General features: G+C 39.7%; 1 protein-coding gene across 1 annotated transcript in view; it reads right to left on the minus strand.

The window, feature by feature from the left end:
- tgfbr1b (transforming growth factor, beta receptor 1 b) overlaps positions 1–23611 on the minus strand; it is an 88544-nt gene that overhangs the window by 40147 nt on the left and 24786 nt on the right. The window contains exon 2 of the mRNA XM_034706377.1: positions 1822–2073. Within this exon, the coding sequence (XP_034562268.1) occupies positions 1822–2073 (252 nt within the window). The remainder of the gene's footprint in view (positions 1–1821; positions 2074–23611) is intronic.

Consider the following 23611-nt stretch of genomic DNA (forward strand, 5'->3'; position numbering starts at 1 on the left):
AAAAATAAGTTTCATATAGATTCCAATGTCAATTTCATTAGTTAGGTGATCATTTAAATGGACCTGACATATAAGCTATGGTATTCAGTCTTTTGTTGACTGAAAACCAAGGTCCACTGGGACAGCTGTGATTTCAATCTGAATACAGCTAAGTATAACTTTTTTATTATCTTCAGAAAATGTAAAAAAAAAAAAAGGGAGAGAGAAAAACCTCATACACATATATTTATTTGGGTTGTAAACCTATATCTTAATTAAAATGAATTACTGAATTGCTATAGTTAATCTTAATTAAACACATTACTAATTGCATGTTTGAGATTCCATTAATTTGCGAGTCTTTCACAATTTAAACCTCCTCTTACTAGTTGAATGATTTGAGAATTGAATGAATATGATGAAATATACTTCCTGATATTGATTTTTAGATATATTAATGAAATAAACACTGCACTGCTACACCAGTGTGGCCTGAAACCATGACTTAAGAGGCAGAAGAAAGCGTCAAAGTTCTGATCCTCATAACTAAACAGTTTACTTCTTTTGTAATGGATAACACTTATTACACAAGAATTCATGCGCACTAAAATAGTGCTCTTTCAGCTTTTGTGACGCAGCTGCCTGATGACATCACCTGCATTGATTGGCTGCACCTGTGTTTATCTTGTTAGTGGTAGCTCAAACAGGAAGTACATCTGTGATATTTTAATCCTGTTTGATACAAAGTGCATATTATTTTAAACTAGCCGACTGAGCTGTTTATGAGTTTTATAAAGTGAAATATGTCATTCAAAGCCATAGACTGTATATATAAAGCACGTAGAATCCGTGACGTCATCAATCTGTTTCTGAAGCGCTGTTTTGAAGCCAATCGTCGACGGCAGCCATATTGGAAATGCTGAACTCAACATAACTGCTGTCGACCTAGTGTGAGGTAAAGAGGCAGGCTTTGAGCCTCCTCAGTGTCAGTGGTGCCTCTTGCAATGGAAAACTCGTAATCTTAATATCTTCGAAACTGTCACATTATGAAAAAATTCACCCCCCGTACCATGTGTGCCGATCGAGACATTAGCTATTCAGTCTACACTTGTTTTTTGTTCTAGGCTGCAAACATGTTTATTTCTGCTGTAAAGATCGTCTTTTTTGTGTTGTTTTTGTGTATGTGGTTTCCGGTACTTCCAAAGCCAGCCCCAAGCAGACACTCGAGAAACTGCAGCTTTTAATACTTCCGCATTGGCTTCAATTCTCGCAGCTGGAGGTTGTCGCTTGTTCAAAGCTTAAAAAGGTGCAATTATTTTTTAATCACGTGAGAATGAAACAGGCTTCATAAGCTTAATTACGGTGTCTGAAAAGGAACAAAATAGTGCTGACAGCCCTAACAGCTAATTGTCAGAAATTGGTGGAAAGATATATTATTACTCATCCCATGCAAGACGGGTGAATCCAGAAATTACACGTAATAGAGCCCAGGGGAGTGAAGGTTGATCAATGCATATTGGCAAACACATGCAGCAGGTGGAAAGAGGACTATATTAATACACTGTGATGAAATGTCAGATCAAGCTGTGTCCACGGCTCCCTGGAATCTTGAATTTGTATAAAAGGCATGCAGCCGTATAAATAATACAATGAACCTCATTAGTACTGGGGTGATCTGTGGGATTATAACCTGCAGGCAGCTTATTGCAACCCCTGCTCTGCGACTTGGTCCAGCCCTTAATGCCACTTGTTTTCGTGTGTGCATAATTTAAGGATGTTAAAGCAAGTATTTCAGTGTGTGTGTGTGTGTGTGCGTGTGCGTGTGCGTGTGTGTGTTCTTACCAGGAATGTCAACAAGGTCAGGATCTTTGTTGCAGTAGTCCTCAGTACAGCACATGGGGTATATGCCCTCGTCATGTTTGACTGACGGGGCGCAGAAGAAGGGCCGGTCTCGTGGGATCAGTTCGGTCTCGTGTACGCACTGGCGTCGCTCGATGGTTAGCCTGGCACCTGACTTGCGAACGGCGACATAGCAGACACCGTCAGTAGTACAGCTGGAGTTGGCGCTGCAGCGGTCACAGTAACATTGGAGAGCTGAGGACAGAAGAAGGAAAATGTTAGCAGACAAAACTTAACTCTATTGAGCTTCTTTTTATGACATTTCTAAACACTAAGCGTGTGTGTCTGAGTGTTGTTTGGGTACTTGGGAAGGAACTCTCCCCGAGGGAATGAGAGACGTTACATCACTCCAGTCATACTTTACGCACACAAACTTACTGACTCATTTTCTTCCAAATGTTTGCTTTGTCGCTGGCACTCAGTGTATATGAGAGAGACAGGCGCAGGCACGCGCACACACACACACACACACACTGTAGACACAGCTGCAGTTCAACTAGAGGGAAACATAAGGACAAGGAAAGGGATCTAATAGTTTTAAAACATGTTTAACTGGAAATAAAAGTCGGGCCATTGGGACGTTCTTTCTGCTGTTGTGCATGTCAGATCTAAATAAAATCATCAATTAGAACTGAGGATGAGCACGTTTGGCTGACTGAGTGTTTACGTGTCATCACCCTCTCTAGTTGGCGGAAGAATTACAAGTCAGTTGGATAGATGATTGATGTTTTATTATTGTGGGATTGACATGTAGCTCATATGTTGTGTCTAAGCTGTAGCTGCCGTTAATAGCTGCTACCATACTGCTATAATGTTCTACTACCAGGATGTAACCAAGCATCGTGGGCGGATGTCATCTTGTAGCGTTGGCAGTGTATTGATCTAGAACATGGAACTGTTGATGACTGTCGGCTGTGTCATGCGTAACCTGCACAAGCATGCGAACATAACCCGCTAGGAGGACCGAAGACTGGTGGTGCCAGCTCTGCATGTTGTAGCCAAACTTGGAAAACCAATTTGATATCATTTACCTGCAAACTGTGGACTTTAGTGGTGTTAGCAAACAGTCAAACTGAGCATGAATTCTCTGAGTGTTTTCTTACCTCTAGACTAGTCGGTTAATCAGAATCTAAATTTTGGTTTTAGCGACTAATGGCTGGCACACTTTACAGGATTCTTCAAACCTTCACACATTTAGAGACCACACGCTTGATGATAACAAAAGACAGATCGCACAAGATCTCTCTCTTCTGATGTTATAGTGTGTGGTGTGCACTACGGAGCACACCACACACTAACTGATTCTTCAGCAGAGTATCAGGTTCTTCATGCTCGATATTCCAAATCTCACGTAGTAAAACGTGACTTCGGTGCAAACAAACATGGCGGACGAACAGGAAGAACAAGGATGATTGTTGGGAATGTAGGCTGTATGAATTACAGTGCGAGTTGGAGGTGAATAAAAATTGCCACAAGTACTACAGATAGCTTGGAGAGCAGAGCTGTGCGCTAGATGCTTCCTCTTCCGTCAGTCAGCTAAGTCAGCTCGCGTCTTGATTGGCTCTTGCTCTGGTACACGTGACATTACACACTGTCCGTGCTCGGCTCCTCTCGGAGCATCCCACACGCTACAGGATTTCCATATTTATTAAACATGTTCATTATTCATGATCTCTCCTTCTGAGGCCTTCAGAGCAGCTCCGACCGGCCGGACAGAATCACTCTTAACACACCCCATACCACAGGAAAATCAGACACCATGTCGTTTGCAAACATCCGACAATCGGGCCTTTGCTAGCTTTGATCGTAAGGGGGAGATCGGGACAAAAATCTGCCCGATTATCCTGTAGTGTGTACCTGCCTTAAGAAATTAGCCACTGTGCAAAATCTGTTATTATAACTGCAAATGCTTTATTTCTGATTTTTAAAGCCCCTATCAATACAGAATTTAGATGGTAACATTCTTCTATCATAAAAACGATGACCAATAGGTTGAATTTTTGAGCAGTACTGAAAACATACCTTTCTATATGGATGATTGTGCACTGATTCCAACATGGGGGGGGAGGGAAGGTAGTTTTTTTTCTTTGGCAAGTAACCAATTCTAATGTGCCTATGGAGTACGAGTGAGCCACGCTGGACATTACATAACTGTTTTTGAATCACCCAAAGCTCTACTGTCAGATCAGCTTATATCACAAAAACAAACAAGGATACAAACATGTCGGGCCCAGGATGATATTTGTTGCAATACATCAACTGGCTTATTATGTTACATGATATCTATGCTATTCACTCCCAGGGATTAAGTGTCATCATTCTTGAAACTCTACAATAGTATTAAAATGTGTTCAACATGAGCTGGTGAAAAGGGTTAACTCATAATGTATCAAGCAGTGTCCTGATTTGTAGAACAATTTCCCTTTGCTTCTCAAGAATACGATGTAGAAAATTGTCTCGGAGACAATAAAAAAAAGCTACAGTTCATAATTAATGTGATTGCATAATGCATGGCAGAACATTTATTTATCTTCTGCATTGCTAATTAAAGCTAACCGCTAATCAGTTAGGAAAAAAAACAGCCACGTCGTGTTTTGATCTGCCTTCTGGGTATTTGTTGATACGGAAGATTTTCGAGGTTAATCAAAATTCCTCTTCTGTTTCATTTCAGCCGAGCTGAATGTTATGAAAGTCTTTCAGAGACGTTACGAGACTTTGTTTTCATGGTGGCTTTTTATGTAAGAGCCAGAGGTCAGGTGGTAGAGAGTCAAACACTGTTTAACACTGGGAAACCACCGGGCCAGACACACACAGAGTCAGGATTGGGCTTAATGTAAGAAAGTCTGCTTAGCGATCCCTACGGCTTGGAACCATTAGTAATGGTGTTATGGAGTGCTATGAATAAACCAGGTCGCTCTCTCTCTCTCACTTTCTGTCTCTCTCCTCAGTGTCCTTGCCCCCAAACACAGGGCAGACATGGAGCCGAGAGTCTGGTATCATTATGCAGCTCAGACACACATCATGCATGGCTGGCCAGGTTAAAGCAACACACACCTCCTACGACAAGATCTTTGAATAATTAACGCGGCGGGCCATAGTCAGAGGAGTAGAGGCGCTGAGAGTGCCTGACATCCACACACGCAGGCAGATGGTATTAACAGTATGAAAGGTACACCAGTGCAAATCTGTCCTGTGGAGCGACACCTCCACTGTGGTGAGGAAGGATTTAAACACAAGACATGATGCCGGGTAAAGCATCCAAGACCCATCTGAGAATGCTTCCCAAAACTTCTTGTCACAGGAGGCTTTGTTGACGGTGGAATTTCAGGAATTGTCTGGAGGTGAATTCCAGACAGACGAAGACAGGGAGGGATGTGTAATCACAACGGCAAAAACAACAACAAAAAGTATGTGCATGAGCGTGTCAGTTGTTTGTGTGTTTGTGTGTGTGTGTGTGTGTGTGTGTGTGTGTGTGCGTGTGTGTGTGTGTGTGTGTGTGTGTGTGCGTGTGTGTGTAATGCAAGTGATTATGTTTCTTATAAAAGACATAAAAAAATAAACGGATCAAGTAATGGCCGACAGGAGACAGCTAAATAAGAGCCAGCTGACACTAGTGCTCTCTGACTCAACCTCAGAACACTTGAGTCAGATAAGTCTGTCCTACCAACACACAGACAGACACACACACACACACACACACACACACACACACACACACACACACACACACACACACAAAGACACACACAGACACACAAACATTTTGTGTATCAGTGAAGCACAGCCCAGATGTCTAGACTGCAAAACAACTGGGATATACCACATGTTGGAGTTCCACAATGAGGAAGTTTTACCTTTGATGTATAAACTTGTGCCAGTGCAGGTATGACTCATGTTATCTTATGGACTAAAAAATGATGGGAAAAAAGGGTGGGGTCGAAAGGAGAAAAATAAAAGTTACGGCAAATTGAAATCTAAAAGCTCAAATAGTTCACTCTTAGCATCACAATTTTAAGTCATATGGCCAATTTAAAAATATCCCAAAAGAAAACAGACTCTGTGAGATGTGTGATTTCAATGAAGTGGAAACAGAGTCTCGTCTTCTTTTGTACTGTACAAATTATGATGACCTCAGAGAAAGATTGTTTCAAGAAATTGCCTGAAAAAACCCTGAAATGTTGTGGTGGACTGATGTAAAAAAATGTAACAGTTTTTTGTGTTCAAACCAAGCGGCAACATCCGGTCTAAAAATATGAGTCAATGCGGAATTGTTAAAAGCTGCAGTTCATCAAGGATCTGCTTGAGGCTGGCTCCGGAAGTACCGGAAGTCACATACACATGAATGGGGAAAAGACGATCTCTGCAGCATTAATAAACATGTTTACAGCCTGGTACAAAAGACGAGTGTAGTCTGAATAGCTAATTTCTAGATGTCCTCTCACTGTGAGGGGGGTGAATTTTTTTTCTAATTCGGCAATTTCGAAGATATTGAGATTACCAGTCTTCCAATGAGAGGCACAGCTGCCTGTGGGAACACTGCAGCTGTTGGCTAGGAGGCTCAAAGCCCGCCTCTTTACGTCATACTGGCTCAACAGAAGCAATATGGCTGCCGCAGCCGATTGGTCTCAAAACAGCTCTTCAGAAACAGATGGGTGACGTCACGGATACTACGTCCATATTTTTTACAGTCTATGGTTCGAACTAGCTAATTTTGTAACAAAAGCCTGGAAAAGAAGACAAGCTAGTCTTTTTAAGTAGTGTGCTTTTTTCTATTTGTATTATTTTCTTTTTTTTATCTGTTCTAATTTTCTCCCTCAGTTTCCTTACAATGAATGATCATGCTGCACAAATTTATCGTGTCTTGCAAGCCCATGCGGGCATGCGATTATATGCATGAGACAATAATAAAATAAAAACTTCAAACTTCAATCTGTAAAATAAAGCTAATCAATTAATTAAACTTTATTTAAATAGCTCCTTAAATATGAATTCAAAGTGCTTTACAGCGATTACAAATATGGGGAAAAAAAGCAGATATTGAAATAAAAAAAATACAAAAAAAAATATTTTAAAGTAGAGTAACAATAAGAACATAGATAGTTTAAATAAATGAATAAAAAAGGACAAGTATAAAAGTTGAAGATAAACAAAAACACTAAAAAATAGCACTAAAACTGAGTAGTTTAATAATAAAGACAAGTAGATAAAAAGAAGAAGTAAAATAAATACAAAAAATAAATAAATAAATTGAGAAACCCTTCATAAAGTCCAGGCTGAGTAGATAAGTTTATAGTTTATGTTTAAAAGTCTGAATATTGAGTCTTCTGACAGGCTGGTCCAACGTCTTTGAGCGTCGTGGATGAAAGCAGTTTCCCTGATTGTGTTTGTTCTACTCTGGAGAACAGCTAAAAGAGAGGAGCATGCTTCAAACTGTAATCCAATCAGACTGATTGTTAGCCCGAGTTTAGCTTTGATTTTAAATCCTCTGTCATTTAATTGTTGATAATATGTCCATTTATAAGGATCTAATTTAATTTCCTGTTGTCATGAGATAGCAGGTATCCGACTTCTGCAACTCAGCTGCTGAACTGTATTCATGGAGTAGACACACTCATCTCAAAATGCACCACCACTTTTCTGCCACTTGTCCAACTTTCATTATTGAACACATGCTTTCAGAAGCCTACTTGTACTTCCAATCCTAATTGTCCTTACAGGTTTCTGCTACCATTTAGTATTGGTATAGAAATATTAAGGTAACACATTAAATATCAAAGTGATAATTCTGGATCTGTGACTAAACTTACAGACCGAACGCTCTGACAGCAGGTTATGAATCAGTGTGCAGGCGAAGCCAAAAAGGAAACCAGACACACGTGTCTCAACATGCAGACGGATGAGTCAACGGCAGGCGCACAGGAAACAAACAAAAACACACCCGTTACTTCTATTATTGTAATATGGGTCAACAATGCTCTGATGAAGTATGCACAGGGCAGCCGGCCTGACCTGGGTGCCACAGTGTGAGGCAAACTTTATTGAAAAGCTGTCACCTGCAGGGTTTTTGAAATTGCAGTGCCCAGGCAGTGGTAAACAAACAACTAAATGCTTTTTTTTTTAAAACAAAATAATAATCTTGCGCCTTCAATCTCGTGTCCCCTGAGGCTGCAGCCTGCTCCTGCATCTGGAGGTATTTCTTTTTAATTAAAAAAAACAATCCTTTTCACTGATGATCAATGATCCATAATAAAAAACAACTTTATGATTAAGATACAGAAGGAATAAATCTGATAAATATTCATTTTGAGCGTTTGGGTTATCAGACAGTTTGACATTGGGACGTTTCCAGACGTGGTAACAACGTCATGTTTCATTTCCTCACACTACCTACAAAGATGTTCTGAACGCTTCCTGAATACCACTGATCACAAGATGTTGTAGAGAAGACAACGGGCACAGAAAACATAAGAACGACATGTTCTGTTTTAAAGATGGTCAACTTCTTCAGAAGAAACTGTTAGTGAGAGGCACACTGTGTCTGGAAAGAGCTGCTGCTGCTATTTTTTTTTAAAAGAACAACATTTAAATACCCAGCAGTGGCTGCAGGGGGCTTGTGGTTTTTCAGAAATAATTCGAACATTGTTTGAATAAAAAGAAAAGACAAAAAAAACTATTTTGTGTCTTTTTGTTTGAGTTTTATCCTCGGGTTTTGAACAAAGGTGAGTTTGTGTGCTCGAGAAAACAATTCCACAATGTTCTCCTTTTATATTAAAGCAAATACATTATGTAGAAGTGACTCATTCTGTTTGAAAAAGTTGTACAAAAAAAAAAAACTCTTTGTATAACAGCCAAATATTACAGAAACCACAACCAGGTAAGTGAGAGAAGAAGGTAAATGTGGGTGAAGTGATGGTTAAGATGATGTGTTTTTCTCTGTTAGAAGTGGTAATGTGTTGGCTCTCAGAGCAAAACACGACTCTAACACAAACAAAATGACTGAGATAAATGTTGGAGCGTGTTTACATGTGATTCAGTGAGTCACATCGTGTGAGATGCTTCTCTTCAGGGACTGGGACTGAGAGGAATCCGTTGTAGGAGATGGAGCACCAGTATTGAGGACAGGGAGCTTCTAATTAAATCCTGTAATCCTAAAAAAGCCCACACCAGTCCAAGTATGTCTCCTTTGAAATAAGAGCAGTTAGTGTTAAAATGAGCAATGGGAACCAAACACACACACACGACACAGATACAGTGTGTCTGATATGATACAGGAAGTGTGAGCAGACAGACAGACACAAGGGCATGCTCCTACAATGTGGTCAGACAGAATGTGAGTGACTACGCAGAGACTGTTTAGAGTGACAGCGAGCAGACAGCCAGACTAAACACACAACATGAACCAGTAGCCTGCCTAGCTGCTCCCAAGGCTGCTCTGGCCTATTTTAACATACAGTGCATGTGTGAGTGAGTGTGCCTCCTCTCTGAGAAGGAGGCCAGAGTAGAGGTGTAGTAACACAGAATGCATCAGGGGGAAGTTTAAAACCAGCAATGAGACACTACGACATGTGGTTGTCATTAAAAAAAAAAAGCAGGAAATGGTATCATAACATTTGAGTCTAGACATCCTGAATACTTCACCAAGCACCTGATCACCCTCTTCGCTCAAAACATGTTTCTACATACATACCCCTGATTCACATTCACGAGTCACTTTTTGATTTTGTGATATATGGATTTCCAGTTAAACCCAAAAGAATCACTTCCCAGTTCCAAATTATTTACCGACATTCAGGATGGGACATTGTGTGGAAATGCCCTTTATCAGGAAGTTCATGTCTGCATCTGACTCACACTCTTCTTAATCTAATCTTCTGGCAAGAAGAAACCAGCAGAAATTCAAGGGACCATTCGTGTTCACACAATATGAGTCCCTGGCATGTCTACAAAACCCCCGAGAATGAAAAAAATCCATTCTGCCCCTGTTCTGATTTCTGCACCTTTCTGTAAATGTGTGTGAAACGAGCCGTTTCAGACTTCCGTGTTTTTGTTACGTCACAACAATATCCGGTATGTCACGGAGGTCAGAGCTCGGAGCTTGTTCAGCCCATAGACTGTATAAAATAAAACTCAAACCCTCCTCTGTTTTCATTACCTGCACAAATGTGTGGTAACAAGGAGCTTAGGAGGGAGGCATGCTAGTTGTAGGCTGTCTTAATAAACACAAAGGTCGGTTTTACTCCCCACGTCTGCAGATTTGAAGATCTAGTGGATGATTTTTATTTGTCATGGAAAAGTGCTAGCGCTAGTTAGCATAGCCACATAGCTACATGTCGTAGCTGTAGCTGCAGTTGGAGCTGTGTACCAAGACACACGTCTACATACTGACAAATAAAACAACAAGAAACACTAAATATGTGACCAATCCTTCAGAAAGGTCCTGCTGCCTTTCTGGCAGAGGTCGGTTTTACTCCCCACGTCTGCAGATTTGAAGATCTAGTGAATGATTTTTATTTATCATGGATAAGTGCTAGCGCTAGTTAGCATAGCCACATAGCTACATGTCGTAGCTGTAGCTGTGTACCAAGACACACGTCGACATACTGATAAATAAAACAACAAGAAACACAAAATCTGTGACCAATCGTTCAGAGAGGTCCTGCTACAGGCGCCTCTCCGTCAGGATCAGATTCTGGATCAAATTCAGAGGGTTGAAGTAACGCGATCTCTGAGCAGAGTGTATATTCAGCCAACATGTAAACATTAGATCAACGTGCCGGAGAGCTGAGGGCACATCCACTTCCTGATGGGGGCGTGGTCAGAGGGAAAACAGAGTGTTCTGAGGAGGGCTGAAGAAGAGGGCTTTTCAGGGATGCCACAATCTGATTTCAAAGTGTTTTTTTGAGCATAAACTTTAAAGACATGTTTTTGGGACCTCTTAGACAAATATATTTTGATGAGAAAAGCGTGATATGTCACCTTTCAGGCTGGGCGATAAATCCATTCCGACAGTTATCGTGATATATTTTTCTCAATCTAAATAACAAATGTTCAATAGGTGTGAAAAAATATCGATACAGCAATATATCACAATACTTTGACCTCCAATATGATATTGATATTTCAATTCTTAATATATATATTTTTGTTATAATAAAAATTCACATCTTAGCCGAGAGGGAACTAAAATACGACTTCAGTATTTGAAGGAAAAAAAAAAGTGGAAAAGTTGTTTTCAATCAAATAGTTTTGACTTAATTTGTCTTTCCAACTTTGAGTAAAATTGTGTGATTTACATATACACCATTCCTTTTTTTCTTAGTTAACTGTGTAGAATATCGCAATATATCACAATATTGTGATATCATGATATATTGTAATACTATCGTATCGTACCACAAGTATCGTGATGCATATTGTATCGTGAGGTTCTTGCCAATATATTTAAGCCTCTAAATTACACCCCCAACCGAAAGGGAGGGGGCTCTAATGCGTCTTAACCCCTGGTTGCCTACCAACATTAAACAGAAGAAGAAGGCATTGAACGGCCAATCATGTTGCAGGGTGAGAGAAAGGCAGGCTTAAAGAAGCTTGGAGTGTAACACAGCTGAAACAATTGACAGCGACACTGAAGAAAACATGAAACTTCCAAGCTCAAAGCAGATGTGTAGTTGAACACTGTGTTGGCTGCTTTAACAAATCAAGTCCAAACTGAGGGATTCTAGAAGCTTCTAGGAGAACTAAATCACAGGTACAAGCTAACAAACTGTCTGGTTCCTTCAACTTTCACTTAGGACCAAAAATCGGCCTTTAAATTTAGATGAAATAATGATTTCATATTTATCGTGATAATCATGGATATGGACATTTTTATGATATCTTCAACATCGCCAAGCACCATGTACAATGCAGCAAAATTGTATTGCGGGAAATGCATGTGTGAACGGGACCTGTGTGTGCTGGTGTGTTGCAATTTTTGGACCCCTGACAATGTGCTGTTATGTCATTTTTGCGTATGTTGAATGTTTGATTTACAAGAGTAGAGCTCCTATCCTCTAGCTGCCTCCACTCCACTTCTGACTTATCCTCTCTCAGGTACGGATTTAGACTTGTGGTAAAGTTGCTTGCCCATTTCCAGCATGTCATTAACCCGCTCTCTCTCCCAATTTCCTGCTCTATCCACTGACCTAACCTCTCTAAATTCAGGTGTAAAAGCACCCCCAAAAATATATACATATATATATGAAATGTTTCCTCTCACATGTCAATAATCTGAACCCAAGACTGCTTGAAACAACAACCAAGAAATCTGGTTGTTGTCAGATATGAAACTCAAGCCCCTTTCACACATGCACTGTTCAGGAAAATGTCATGACATTTTGGGGTGCATGTGCCAATTGCTGAATCAGCAAACTCAAGACTTGCTGCCAGCTCCTTTGTAAAATGTCAGCATGAAGTTGGGATGAGTTGAACCCTGTATGGAACCCTGTGAGGAAGTAAGTAGAGTGATGATGTCGTTCAGGTTGAGAAGAGTTTTGTTACTTTAGACTTTTTACTGCTCGTCTCAGTTGTCTGTTCAACGTTTTGACAGATGACTGTTGTGTTTACCTTGTAGAAACATCCTTTACACATGTGCTGTTATTAACACAGATACATTCACCATTACTTAAGACTCCTCCCCTTGCACTGACCGACTCCTCCCCTTCACCTGAAGCAAACAGTTGAGTTGTGAGAGCATGCCTGACACGGATATTCTCCCGCTGTGAGGTACATGTACGAAAGGAAGGGTCCTGAAATAACAAAGCCTGAATGCCCTGAAATTGCTGAGAAAATGTCAGGAGTTCAGGCATGAAAAGGAGCTTATCACACCTGGTAACCACAGGATGTAGCTCTGCTGCCACAAAAGATTGACTGCCACAACAGTCAATGTACTATCATCCACAGGAAGAGCCACTGTGGTCCTGCCACTTGAACCATGATGAGTAAAAACCCTTGTCTGAGTTCTGCTGTGTTTACCTGTCTATTTCTACCTGACTTGCATCGACGCAGACAAAAACCTAAGTCAAATGAGCAACAAGAGTGTATTCAGCACACTCGTAAAATTAAAGTAGTAAACACTTCAATAATTAATTTCAAGGAGAAATGAACAAACATCTGAAATCTGCTAGAAAAAGAAAGTGACACGAAATTACCATCCGTTAGCTGCAGGTGCTTGACAGAGACATCTCAGAGGCGGGGAACAAGAGAGGCGACATTTACCACAAAGAAAGGTGTTCAAAAGATCAGGATGCAATATGTGAAATAAAGCACCAAGGCTTTTTGGAGCGTGACTCAAACTGTGAACAGAAAGTCAGGATGTGCTGATCTGTTCTGCTTTGAGAGCGGATGAAAATGTCAAAAGAAGAACAGGAGACGGTTAAGATATTCACTGATGATGCATCGATGTGACTTCAAGTGACTGTAATTTGTTACAGTGAATAATTGTGACAATCACATCGTAGATTCACTTTGTCTGTTTTGCTATTCTACAACACAGTATAGACGCTGAACAGATGAGGTACAACATCATTAATGTCTGGCAAGTAGACAACACAGTGATTGTAGGAATGCCTGGACATAGCCAAAAGTCCATTATGTTTATGGGAAAGATTACATGCAGCCTAAAGCAGCCTCATCAAATGAGTGTTGACAGTTTTACAAAGAAGTTTGCATTAGACTGCTAATGTAGGCTAATTTTGACGAATGTAATGTGTTGGTCATCATGCAAAAAAAGTATTTATGTTCCTGCTTTGGGGTACATTTCAAATTTAAACCCTTTTTTTTTTTTTTAAATAATGTAACTGGCGAGTAAATTAAAATTCCTTGTACAATTAACAGCATTATTTCTCTGAGAGTCTCTTCAATGTTGAAATATAATGAACCAAGGTCTGTTCGGGCAATCAGAGGCGATACAGAGACCTGAATTCTGCCATTAAACAACATTAAGTACAACAGATTTCACGTCAGTCCATTTACTGTGGCATGAAATATTAAGGAAAACATTCGACAACAAGCTTAAAACACACCAAAAGTTGGATGTCAGAGAAGTCAACAAATGAAGGAAGACGCAAATACTTCAAACCGCAGATAATTTTCAAACTTACTGAAATATTTTTAAAGCACATAGTTTCTTTGATATGTGCAATAACGATTCTAAATTATTACCCAGCTTTCTTACTGAAATTCTGGCTGTGTAAGATGCTTGATTGGATTGGTCAAACCCCCTTGACCACGGTTATTAACTTTCAATGATATTTATATTGTAAATGTGCAGGTGATTCTGTATTTATGGCCCTCTACAGGTATATAATTATGCACATGTATGCACCTTGTTTCTTCTGTTTGGAGTGCCGTTTTACCAGTCCCATTGTTGTGCTTTTTCTTTTCTCCGTTTAAATGAAAAATGTAAAAATGTAAACTTGTACGCAAATTACAATGTCATTGAATTTTGCTCAATAAACAGAATTGGCTAAAAAAATGTAACTTTCACTGACATGAACAAAGTCAGAGGCAAACTACGAAAAAGATTTGGTAAGAGTTGGTAGAGTGAGGTTAAAGCATTAGTATAACGTAGTTTCTTGTCTCACCCTGATTGGATTCTGTTTCCAATAACCACCTGCTAACCATACATTACCCCTTACTTAACGACTCACTGGTTGTATGTTTCCTTTACAAACCAAAGCATTGCATTGATGAGTTGCCCTGAAAAGAGGAACTTGCTCAGTTTTTGGCACCATCAATTCCATTTTGTAAATATTGTGCTTCATTAATGTCTCTCCACAAACGGATGCTTGATTTATTCAAATTTGGGATTTCTATTTTTGGGAGTCGTGCATTATCAATGCAGCTTGCCACCTCCACCTTTTCAGTGCTGGATGTCAAACCTCCGCCCACGTTGGCTGGCCCAATATCACATTTGGCAGCCTTCAACAACAACACAGTGAATTTCATTTGAATCAAGTACTCTGCAGCGCTACAAAAAGCCAGCTTGAGCCTTTTTTTAAACAGCTGATCTCTCTTCCATCGTGTTTAAAGTTCACAAGGCTGTAAAATGGAAGAGTGAGAAAAACAGGAAAGTAGGCCAGTGGTAAAACTGAATTTGAAATAAGTTAGAGAAAAAGGTCTCGGGACTGAGTTAATATGTTACGGTCTGAATCCCGTAGTGAAAAAAAAGACGTTCTTCAAAAATATTATAACAGGCTAAAAATGTGACTCACAGATTACGAGCGAATGTGTACTCAGAACATGTCGAGGTCTAAAAGTACGCTAGTTCTGAAAAACCGTGGCCTTTCCTGGGCTTAAGAGGATATTTTTTTACCTCCGCTTTTATTCCAGCACTCAAAGTGTTTAGTCCATTAGACTCTCTGTATGAATGGAGATTGTCTTTAACACTGTTGAACTCTGGTTGTCAGTTCAGAGTATAGGAAACAGGAACTCTAACTGATTCATGTGCTTCAAAGGGAAGAAATTGTCCAATGTTACTGATGGTGATGGTTCAGCCTTCTCCATTCATAGTTCACAAACAAACCACTGATTGATGAAGTCAACTTTTAATGTCAACATTGAAGGGAAGTAATACCAATCAACTGCAGCACCATCTGCAGGTCCGGTCCTCACAGGACTCTCATGGCTGGCCCATACCGACTTGCATCAGTGATGCATGAAACACCATTTTATGGACGCATTAGGCATTGTGCATTGTTGGTCGTGTAGTAGCCTGGCAACAGACGGACAATACATTAGTAAGCCGCCTGTCAGCATTAAGTGGCTGGAGCACATTTATCCCTCCATCCTCCCCTCCCCTCCTCTCTATTCCTCCCTCTTGCGCTGCCTTCTTAATAACATCCCCCACCTGTCACACCCTCCCTCCCTCATCCCTTTTAACCTCCTCTCCTCCAATCTCTGGCCCCCTTCCTTTCACCCTCCCTCCTCCCTCTTATTCTTACAACAATAGAGGGGGAAACGCTGAGGCGAGTGTGAAGCACACAATAAAATAAAGGAATCTACAAGCCACGGCTGTACGAGTCAATATTTCAGGATACAAGCATGAAATGAATTCAGTGTAATCTGCCCGGCTTTAGTTGTGTTTACACTTGAGCCTGGTGTGTGACTGAAACAGTGTGTGCTTGCAGCTGTGTTAGCATCTCTGGAGTCAATGCAAATCACCTTCTGCTGTGAATGAGACTTGGATAAGCACTTCTGTAGAGTAAATGAGATGATGTATCTTCAGTGGGCTGCTGATAGGAGGGATTTGGATGGGATATGTTGGTGATGAGTCTACAAGTGAGGTCTTCTGAATCTGATATGAGCGTGTGTGTCTCTGATGAAACTGTGCTCCGCAGAATCAACTTATGATTCATTTGATATTTCAGTTTTTCATGTTTCGAGTCTCAGTTTTTGTAGCATCACATCAAAAGTGAGGGATCTTGATGTCCTGTACATAATCTGAAATATATATAATGTATATGTAATATATTCCTGGATCAAAATGTTACTGACATCATGTGAGCATCAAACACTTTATTTCTTGTATTTTGCCATATATTTATGTACCAATTTGTACGGAACACAACAATAAATCACAAAAGAAAAGAGAATACAACGCCAAAAAGTTAAAACACAACAGCAAAAAAGAAAACACAACGACAAATCAGACCAGTACGGTCGTCCAATCAGCAACAATCCTCTCATGTACCTGCCTTTTCAGTTAGATCTTAATGTTGTTGTGTTTTGTTTTTTTTACATTTTGTTGTCTTTATTGTTGTTTTCTTTCTTTTTTTGACAGTGTTCTCTTTTTCATATTTTCTTTTCTGACGTTGTGTTTTCTTTATTGTTGTTTTGTTTTCTTTTTTGATGTTGTGTTTTCTTAATTGTTGTTTTGTTGTCTTTATTGACAATGTGTTTTCTTTTTGCGGTATTTTCTTTTTTGACAATGTGTTTTCTCTTTTGACGTATTTTCTCTTCTGACGTATTTTCTCTTTTGATGTTGTGTTTTTCACTTCAGGGCCACTGTAAATTTGTCATAAGATTGTCTATTATTTCAAAGGAAAAACTTATTTTGTATAAATGTTAAATGTCCACTACTTGTAGGATTAAAGTGTCATCATTCATGTTAGCCCGATAATGCTCATGAAAGACACATTATAGGGAGTTCACTTTCTTTATCTAATTGCAGTTGGAAACATTTTGTGTGGCGATACTCAAGACTTAAACCTTTTTACAAAATCACTTCCAGGCCTGGGATGCATTTAAAGATTTGTGAAGCCTCTTGGGTCTCTCTCTGCCTCACTGAACAACAACTTATTAATAATAAAATAATAAAATCAAAGTAAATGTATTCTTCTACAACAACCCGTGCATGCTGGAGCTGTATGGCAACACACTTAACCAAGACGTGAAGGGGGCTGAATATAGGATATATGATAAACGTACTGTATTATAATCTGACTGTGATAGAGAGAGAGAGAGAGAGAGAGAGAGAGAGAGAGAGAGAGAGAGAGAGAGAGAGAGAGAGAGAGAGAGAGAGAGAGAGAGAGAGAGAGAGAGAGAGATATCATGGTGTTTGGTGTTGCTTTGTGTGACTTTCAGGTCTGTCAGTAAATTGTATGAAGTCCACGCTGACAAAAATGTCAAAAGAACAATCCCTCTACAGGTTGAGTGCGCAAAGAGATCCTTGTATTTCATTTTAATTGTCAGACACCAATAATCAACAGGGATGCCTTCACATTTAGCGGGAAAATACACACTCCCTCTGCAGAAATTGTTTCACATTTCTTCCTCTTTGGCAGTTTTGCATGAATCTGTTCCAGGGCACAGAAAAGACAATCCTGCCACCGCGTCAGAGTTCTGCAGCTACTGCAGTAAAAAGTGACTAACATCCTGAATAGTGCTCTCCAGGAAAACACCCATTAGACTGATGAGGGACGGGAGCAGTACAAAATTAGGGGGAGGTTGCCACCTCGTAATTTGATATGCAGGGAGAACCCTGTTACTCTAAAAGACATAAATAAACATGCTTAGTTTAAAAAAAACTGATTCACAAAATCCTACCTGGGGCAGATGGGCAAGTACCACCAGAAATAATGACTACTTACTGTATAAGTCTACTTATTAGTTAAAAAGTACTTGGAGTACACTCAGCAGTTCCATTCACTGTTATGTGTCTGTAATAGACCATAGGTGTTTGAAATGAGCACAACAAACAAATGTCTTCCATTACATTGTGAAAACCGAGCACACAGCCTGTTTCGATCAATGCTCTCCGGGTACTTTTACATAAACACACAAACATTCTTGGCATGAGCACAAACATGACCTACACTGAGTTTTCGAACCCTTGAGAAAGAAATATATATCTCTCCTCTCTTATTTTTGAGGACACGAACAAAATGAAGAAATCACAACACGCTGTGCAGAGTTATTGAAACGAGAAATGCAAACCACAAAGTATCTGTTACCACATGGATAATACTTCACCTTCGAAGATTTGTTCAATACGGACAAAGAATGTTTTCAAATCAAGGGAGAACTTTGTCAGAAATGTGTCTTCTAAGAAGAACAGAGCGCTTCCTTTCTTTCATGTCTCCATGAGAGATGTGGAGGGACGTAGGCACTTGCAGAGACAGAGCAGGAGCACCAATTCTTAAATATGTAATGTGTCAAAACGTAGCACTCAGTCCAGATTCAGAACAAACATTGTGTAATAATCTGAATCATCTTTAAGCTCAAAATCTTAATCCATTGCAGTTTTGCCATCACTGTACTTGAGTGAGACCACACTGAAGCATCATGGGAGCTCGCTCCTGAGCTCGAAACAATGAAGTGAAACCAAATTATTGGGAAAGCGGCTGTCCTTATCTGGCCTTTTCCCAGCCGAGTCTCCCCCTGGCTTTCCCTCTCACACTTTTCATTAGCCTTATCAGTGCGACTTCAAGAGCCGTTTTAATGATTATCATGTCTCAGCGCAGCTCACTCCTGCTTCATGCGCTGTATGGCAGAGGGATGTATGAAAGAGCCAGAGGCTGAGGCGTTTAAACAGACTGGGTGAACAAAATCAGTCTGCTGGATCAAAGTTTATATCAATTATTCATTACAGTGTTTCTCCGATGGATTCAATCTTCAAGAAGGAATACTTCAGTGGGGGGAGGAATTGATTTAATCGGAGCATCCTTTTGCACTTTAAACTTGTCTGTCTGTATCACAGGGGGTCTAGTGACAGTCATTAGAGCCTGTGACCCCCAAGAATCTGACTCAGTCTTGATTTAATAATTCTCCTCACACCACAGGGACACTTCTGGGTTTATTCCGATTACTTGAAATGATGTGAAATACAAGCTGTCACAGCCGTCGTTTAGCCGAGTTCTCTTTCAGCTGATCGGTAAAAACATGCTGATGAAATCGCTCTTCAGTCTTTGAAGCCTGAAACTTCAAGAGGTCTTTTATTTATGTCCCGGTTTGCGCCAGTGTTTAACCACCGGGCATTTAAAGTGCAGCCAAAACTATTACCACAAAACTCATAGTATAGGGACAACTGGGATGTATTTGGGGAAAACAAGCAGTGAATGGCCATCTAGCAGCAGCACTTAACATTTTTCTCCCTTATTAGGTAATAATCATGCATTTAAAGGAAAGGTGGTTAAAAAAATATACATATATTTTTTGGGGGGCTTTTTACACCTTTATTTATAGAGAAGACAACTGATGAGGTAGGAAACTGGAGGAATGACACGTGGGAATGGGGATGTGCTGGAATTTTTGTGCAGGCAATTTAAAGCTGCTGTTGGTAGTCGTGATATAAACATCAGTTTGGAGAGAGATTTCGAATGTCAACTCCTCCCCTCTCTGCTCCCGTATCCCCGCCCACAAAAGATTGTTGAGTGCATTCTATGAGGAAGTAGTCCATAGTCTATGTAGGAAGTCCCCCAGCCAATCAGGGGGACGTAGTGGTGCCACAACTCGACCAATCAGGATAGAGGGTCGGGGAGGGGCTCCGATTGGTCTGTCATAACAGAACAAGGGGAATTCTAACATTGCTTTATACATAGGCATTGGAAAACAGATTTCGCAATAGTCTCAAATTACTTCACTTACCAATGAGTATTATGACCTTTTCTCCAAACCAAGCAGAAAAAAAGTAACGTTTTTTTACGCCTATTTTACCAACAGCAGCTTTAACTCTTCAACTGTCTTTTCAAACAAAGGCCACACTGCCCAAAAACTAACTTTCAAAAACCTGCGCCCACACTTCGTTCCAGGAACATCAGTTTGTTTTCCCTCGTTGAGAACCTTGAAAAAGCCAACTGTATTTAACTGCCGGCTGAAAAGAACAGACAGAATCAAGCTCAAAACTTGTGTCTGCTTCAGACCACTGGGCCAGCATTAGAAAGAATGTCCATGCTCCAGCTTCTTAAGTCCTGCAGCAGCAAAGAGTCTCAGAAGTGAACATATTTAATAATCCACCATGCGTCTTTAATGAGACCCTGCAGGCAATAAAGCTAACTAGGCCCGAACAACCTGACCTGAAGGAGGAAATTAATGAAAATTTTTAATTTTAGGCGATTTTTTTTTTTTTTTTTTTTTTTTTTTTAACATTTATCTTTTATCAAAGGAAGTTATGTTTTTCTGTTGAAAACTGAAGGCAAACTGTTTTTTCTTTTAGTAACGTTTAATTGCAGACTCTGGGACGGTGCTGAGAGGGTGAAGGATATTAAAGACGGACCCTTTTAAAAAATAACAGACTGTGTGACGGAGAGAAGCCAGTTTCACACATGGCTTGACATTTTCAGGATGACTTCAGAACATGAAAGCGCTCGTATATTTATGAATATACTGTTCACACATGCACATCACGGCGACACATTTCCTCTGTGCTCTCGCAACTTCATATACTCAATTCGGTGAGTGTGAAGTTAGCTCCCAAAGCATGCAGGAAGTCTTCTATAATCAGGATTAAATCTGCGTTTGTATCACCTTGACAGCTGAGGTGGAAAGTTCGGAGTACCCGGCAGAGAAACTCCAATCACCTTGCCCTTTAGCTCTCTGTGAATTTTCCTGACTAGTAGTGACCTGCTAGTTCCTGTTCGCATATCAGCTCACCCCACCTGCCTGTGGACGTTTTCAAATGAGGTCACCATCAGGAAAGCTTCTGAATAAAGTCAGGGTTAAAAATGTGGGTGCTTGGGATCACACATGCAGCCCACCTAGATAACGTCAGGAACATTTTCAGGAGTGTAGTGCGTGTGTGGGAGGGGCTTAAGATTGTCAGCTCTAATTTCAAATGCATTTTAATTGCTGTCTTAAAAGTGTTAATCTATTGCATGCATCATAGAGTCAGCTTTGTTATGCTGCATGTATTATGGGCTTTGGTCGCCCAATTTCAGGCACTGGGTTGCCTGTGGGGGTAGTGCTTGAATATATTAGTGTTGATCCTTTTAATCGTAGCAGCTGCTGGGATTGTGGCTCTGGGAAAGACCATGTCATGGCGGGATCATGTGGGGACAGCAGAAGGCGTAAAGAAGAAGCAATGTGAGAATAATTTGTGGATCCTCTAATGATTTTAGGGTAAGCCCCATCTTGCATACCGGTTCAACAGTTCATTAATTTTTGGTTAGTTTTCTTGTTAAAGAACTCATCGTTTGTGTCTCGATGGCACTGAGTAACGTCTTGAGTGTACAGATTTGCAGGCTGAATATTCAGGGTCAGATTGTGTGTTATTTAAATAAAAGGTAGAGCGCACCCTCTCTCTCTCTCTCTCTCTCTCAATGAATGACATTTTTGAGTGTCTCTCAAAGACAGAGAGGTTGAAGACCTCTTATGAAGGTAAATATATTTATTTTAAAGCAAGCCAGCCTTCATTTGAAGAGGGAGCAAATTCATTTGCAATATGTTAACATCACAGAAAAAAGGCACAAAACCCAACCGCTCAATTCGACAATAATAATTATAACAACAAAAATAATAATAATAATGACAATAATAATAATAATAATAATAATAAAACAATAATATTAACAACAAAAATAATAATGATAATAATTTCATTTATCTTTTATAGATGACTATAGATTATTATTATTCACTCACTCACTCTCTCTCTCTCTCTGAATGCGACTGACTGTTAAGCATGCCTACGAATAATGACATCATAATTATTCAGATGATTATTAATGACTGATGTTCCTGGTTGTAGTTCGGTGTTTTTAGATTTTTGTTTCTAAGTATTCTTTATTTTCCCAGGCCAATAGAAAAGCTGGCCGGCATTTGACGAGCTTCCTCAAGCAATCTGAGCGGAGTTGATGGAGAAATTCAGGCTTTTAAATGTAAACTAAAAACATATTTATTCAGTCTGGCTTTTATGCAGGTTTTTATAATTTTATTACTTATTTTTTATTGTTATATTGATTAGATGTTGCTTCATTATGTTACTAATTTTAACTGTTTATCTTATTTTATTTTAATTTATTAATTTTTATTTATCTACTCAGTTTTGTTGACATTTTTAGCCTTTATTTTATTTTCAACTCTTATCCTTATCCCTTTTTAAATGTATTTATTTGAACAATTATATTCTTAATATTGATTTGACGCTTCAAGTTATTTTAATGACTTATATTTTATTGTTGTCAGTGTGCATTCGTCTCTATTTTAGTCTCTATTTTAAAATTAATCTCTATTTTTTTTAACATGTCTTGCCACTATTTTATTTCTGCTTCTTTCTTGTTTATTCAATCGTTGTAAAGAACTTTGCATTTGCCTTGTATTAAAGGTGCTATATAAATAAAGCTTGATTGATTGATTGACTGATTGACTATCACAGAGATATAAAGCACTGCTTAAAAATGGTGTGATCAGAAGGGCATGGAGAGTCTGCATGTTTGGGTCTGACTTCAAGTTATTCGAGCTTACTGTGTCCAGCAGACTTGGCATGTTTTAATACAAGAAAATTGATAAAGCTTGGACAGTTGTTCTTTTTGCCAAACCATTCCTTGATTTTTTTCTATGCAGATGAATATAAGATGTTTATACCTCAGTCAAACATATTAGCTGAAAGAACAACTTCAGGAAGCACAACTTGGTACAATTACCCTGGCTTCTGGCACCAGTCCAACCCAATTAAAAGACACTTTTTAAAAGCAGGAGTTTACTGGTGTTGGTGTTTACTGCCTTAACAAGGTCGCCGACTGCAGTTCAATACAAGCCGAATACGTACAAACTGATGCTCCTTTGTTTCTTTTCCTAGACACCCGCCAGTTGTGGTTTTCAGAGTCGAATGGAAGAAAAGGGAACAAGTAAGACATTAGCTAACAACCTTAAAAGCTTTTATGAAAAGAGCCACATTTGATTTGCGTCTCAAATCGGTTGCTATGTTCAGTGCAAGCGGGCAGCCAATCACGGAGCTGTTCTCCAAAGACGAGATGAATCACAAGGCCCACTGGTGGAACTGGTGGAAGTTTGAACTGGAGGTCAAAGTAACTAAAGAGTGAAGTGAGATTCACATTACATCCGGTGTTTTTAAACCCTGACTGTGACTCATCGAAAGTTCAAAGTTACAGTTAGTCAGGGTAACAGTGTGTCTTATCGTGAGGCTTTCACCGAGAACACATGCTTGCTTTGAATGAGTTTGCACAATAGCTTATTCTAACCCATTGGCACTGCTGAGCAGAGAAGTGGTACTTCAATAAGCTGAATAAGAAAGATG

The sequence above is a fragment of the Notolabrus celidotus genome, chromosome 17, assembly GCF_009762535.1.
Source record: "Notolabrus celidotus isolate fNotCel1 chromosome 17, fNotCel1.pri, whole genome shotgun sequence".
Lineage (NCBI taxonomy): Eukaryota > Metazoa > Chordata > Actinopteri > Labriformes > Labridae > Notolabrus > Notolabrus celidotus.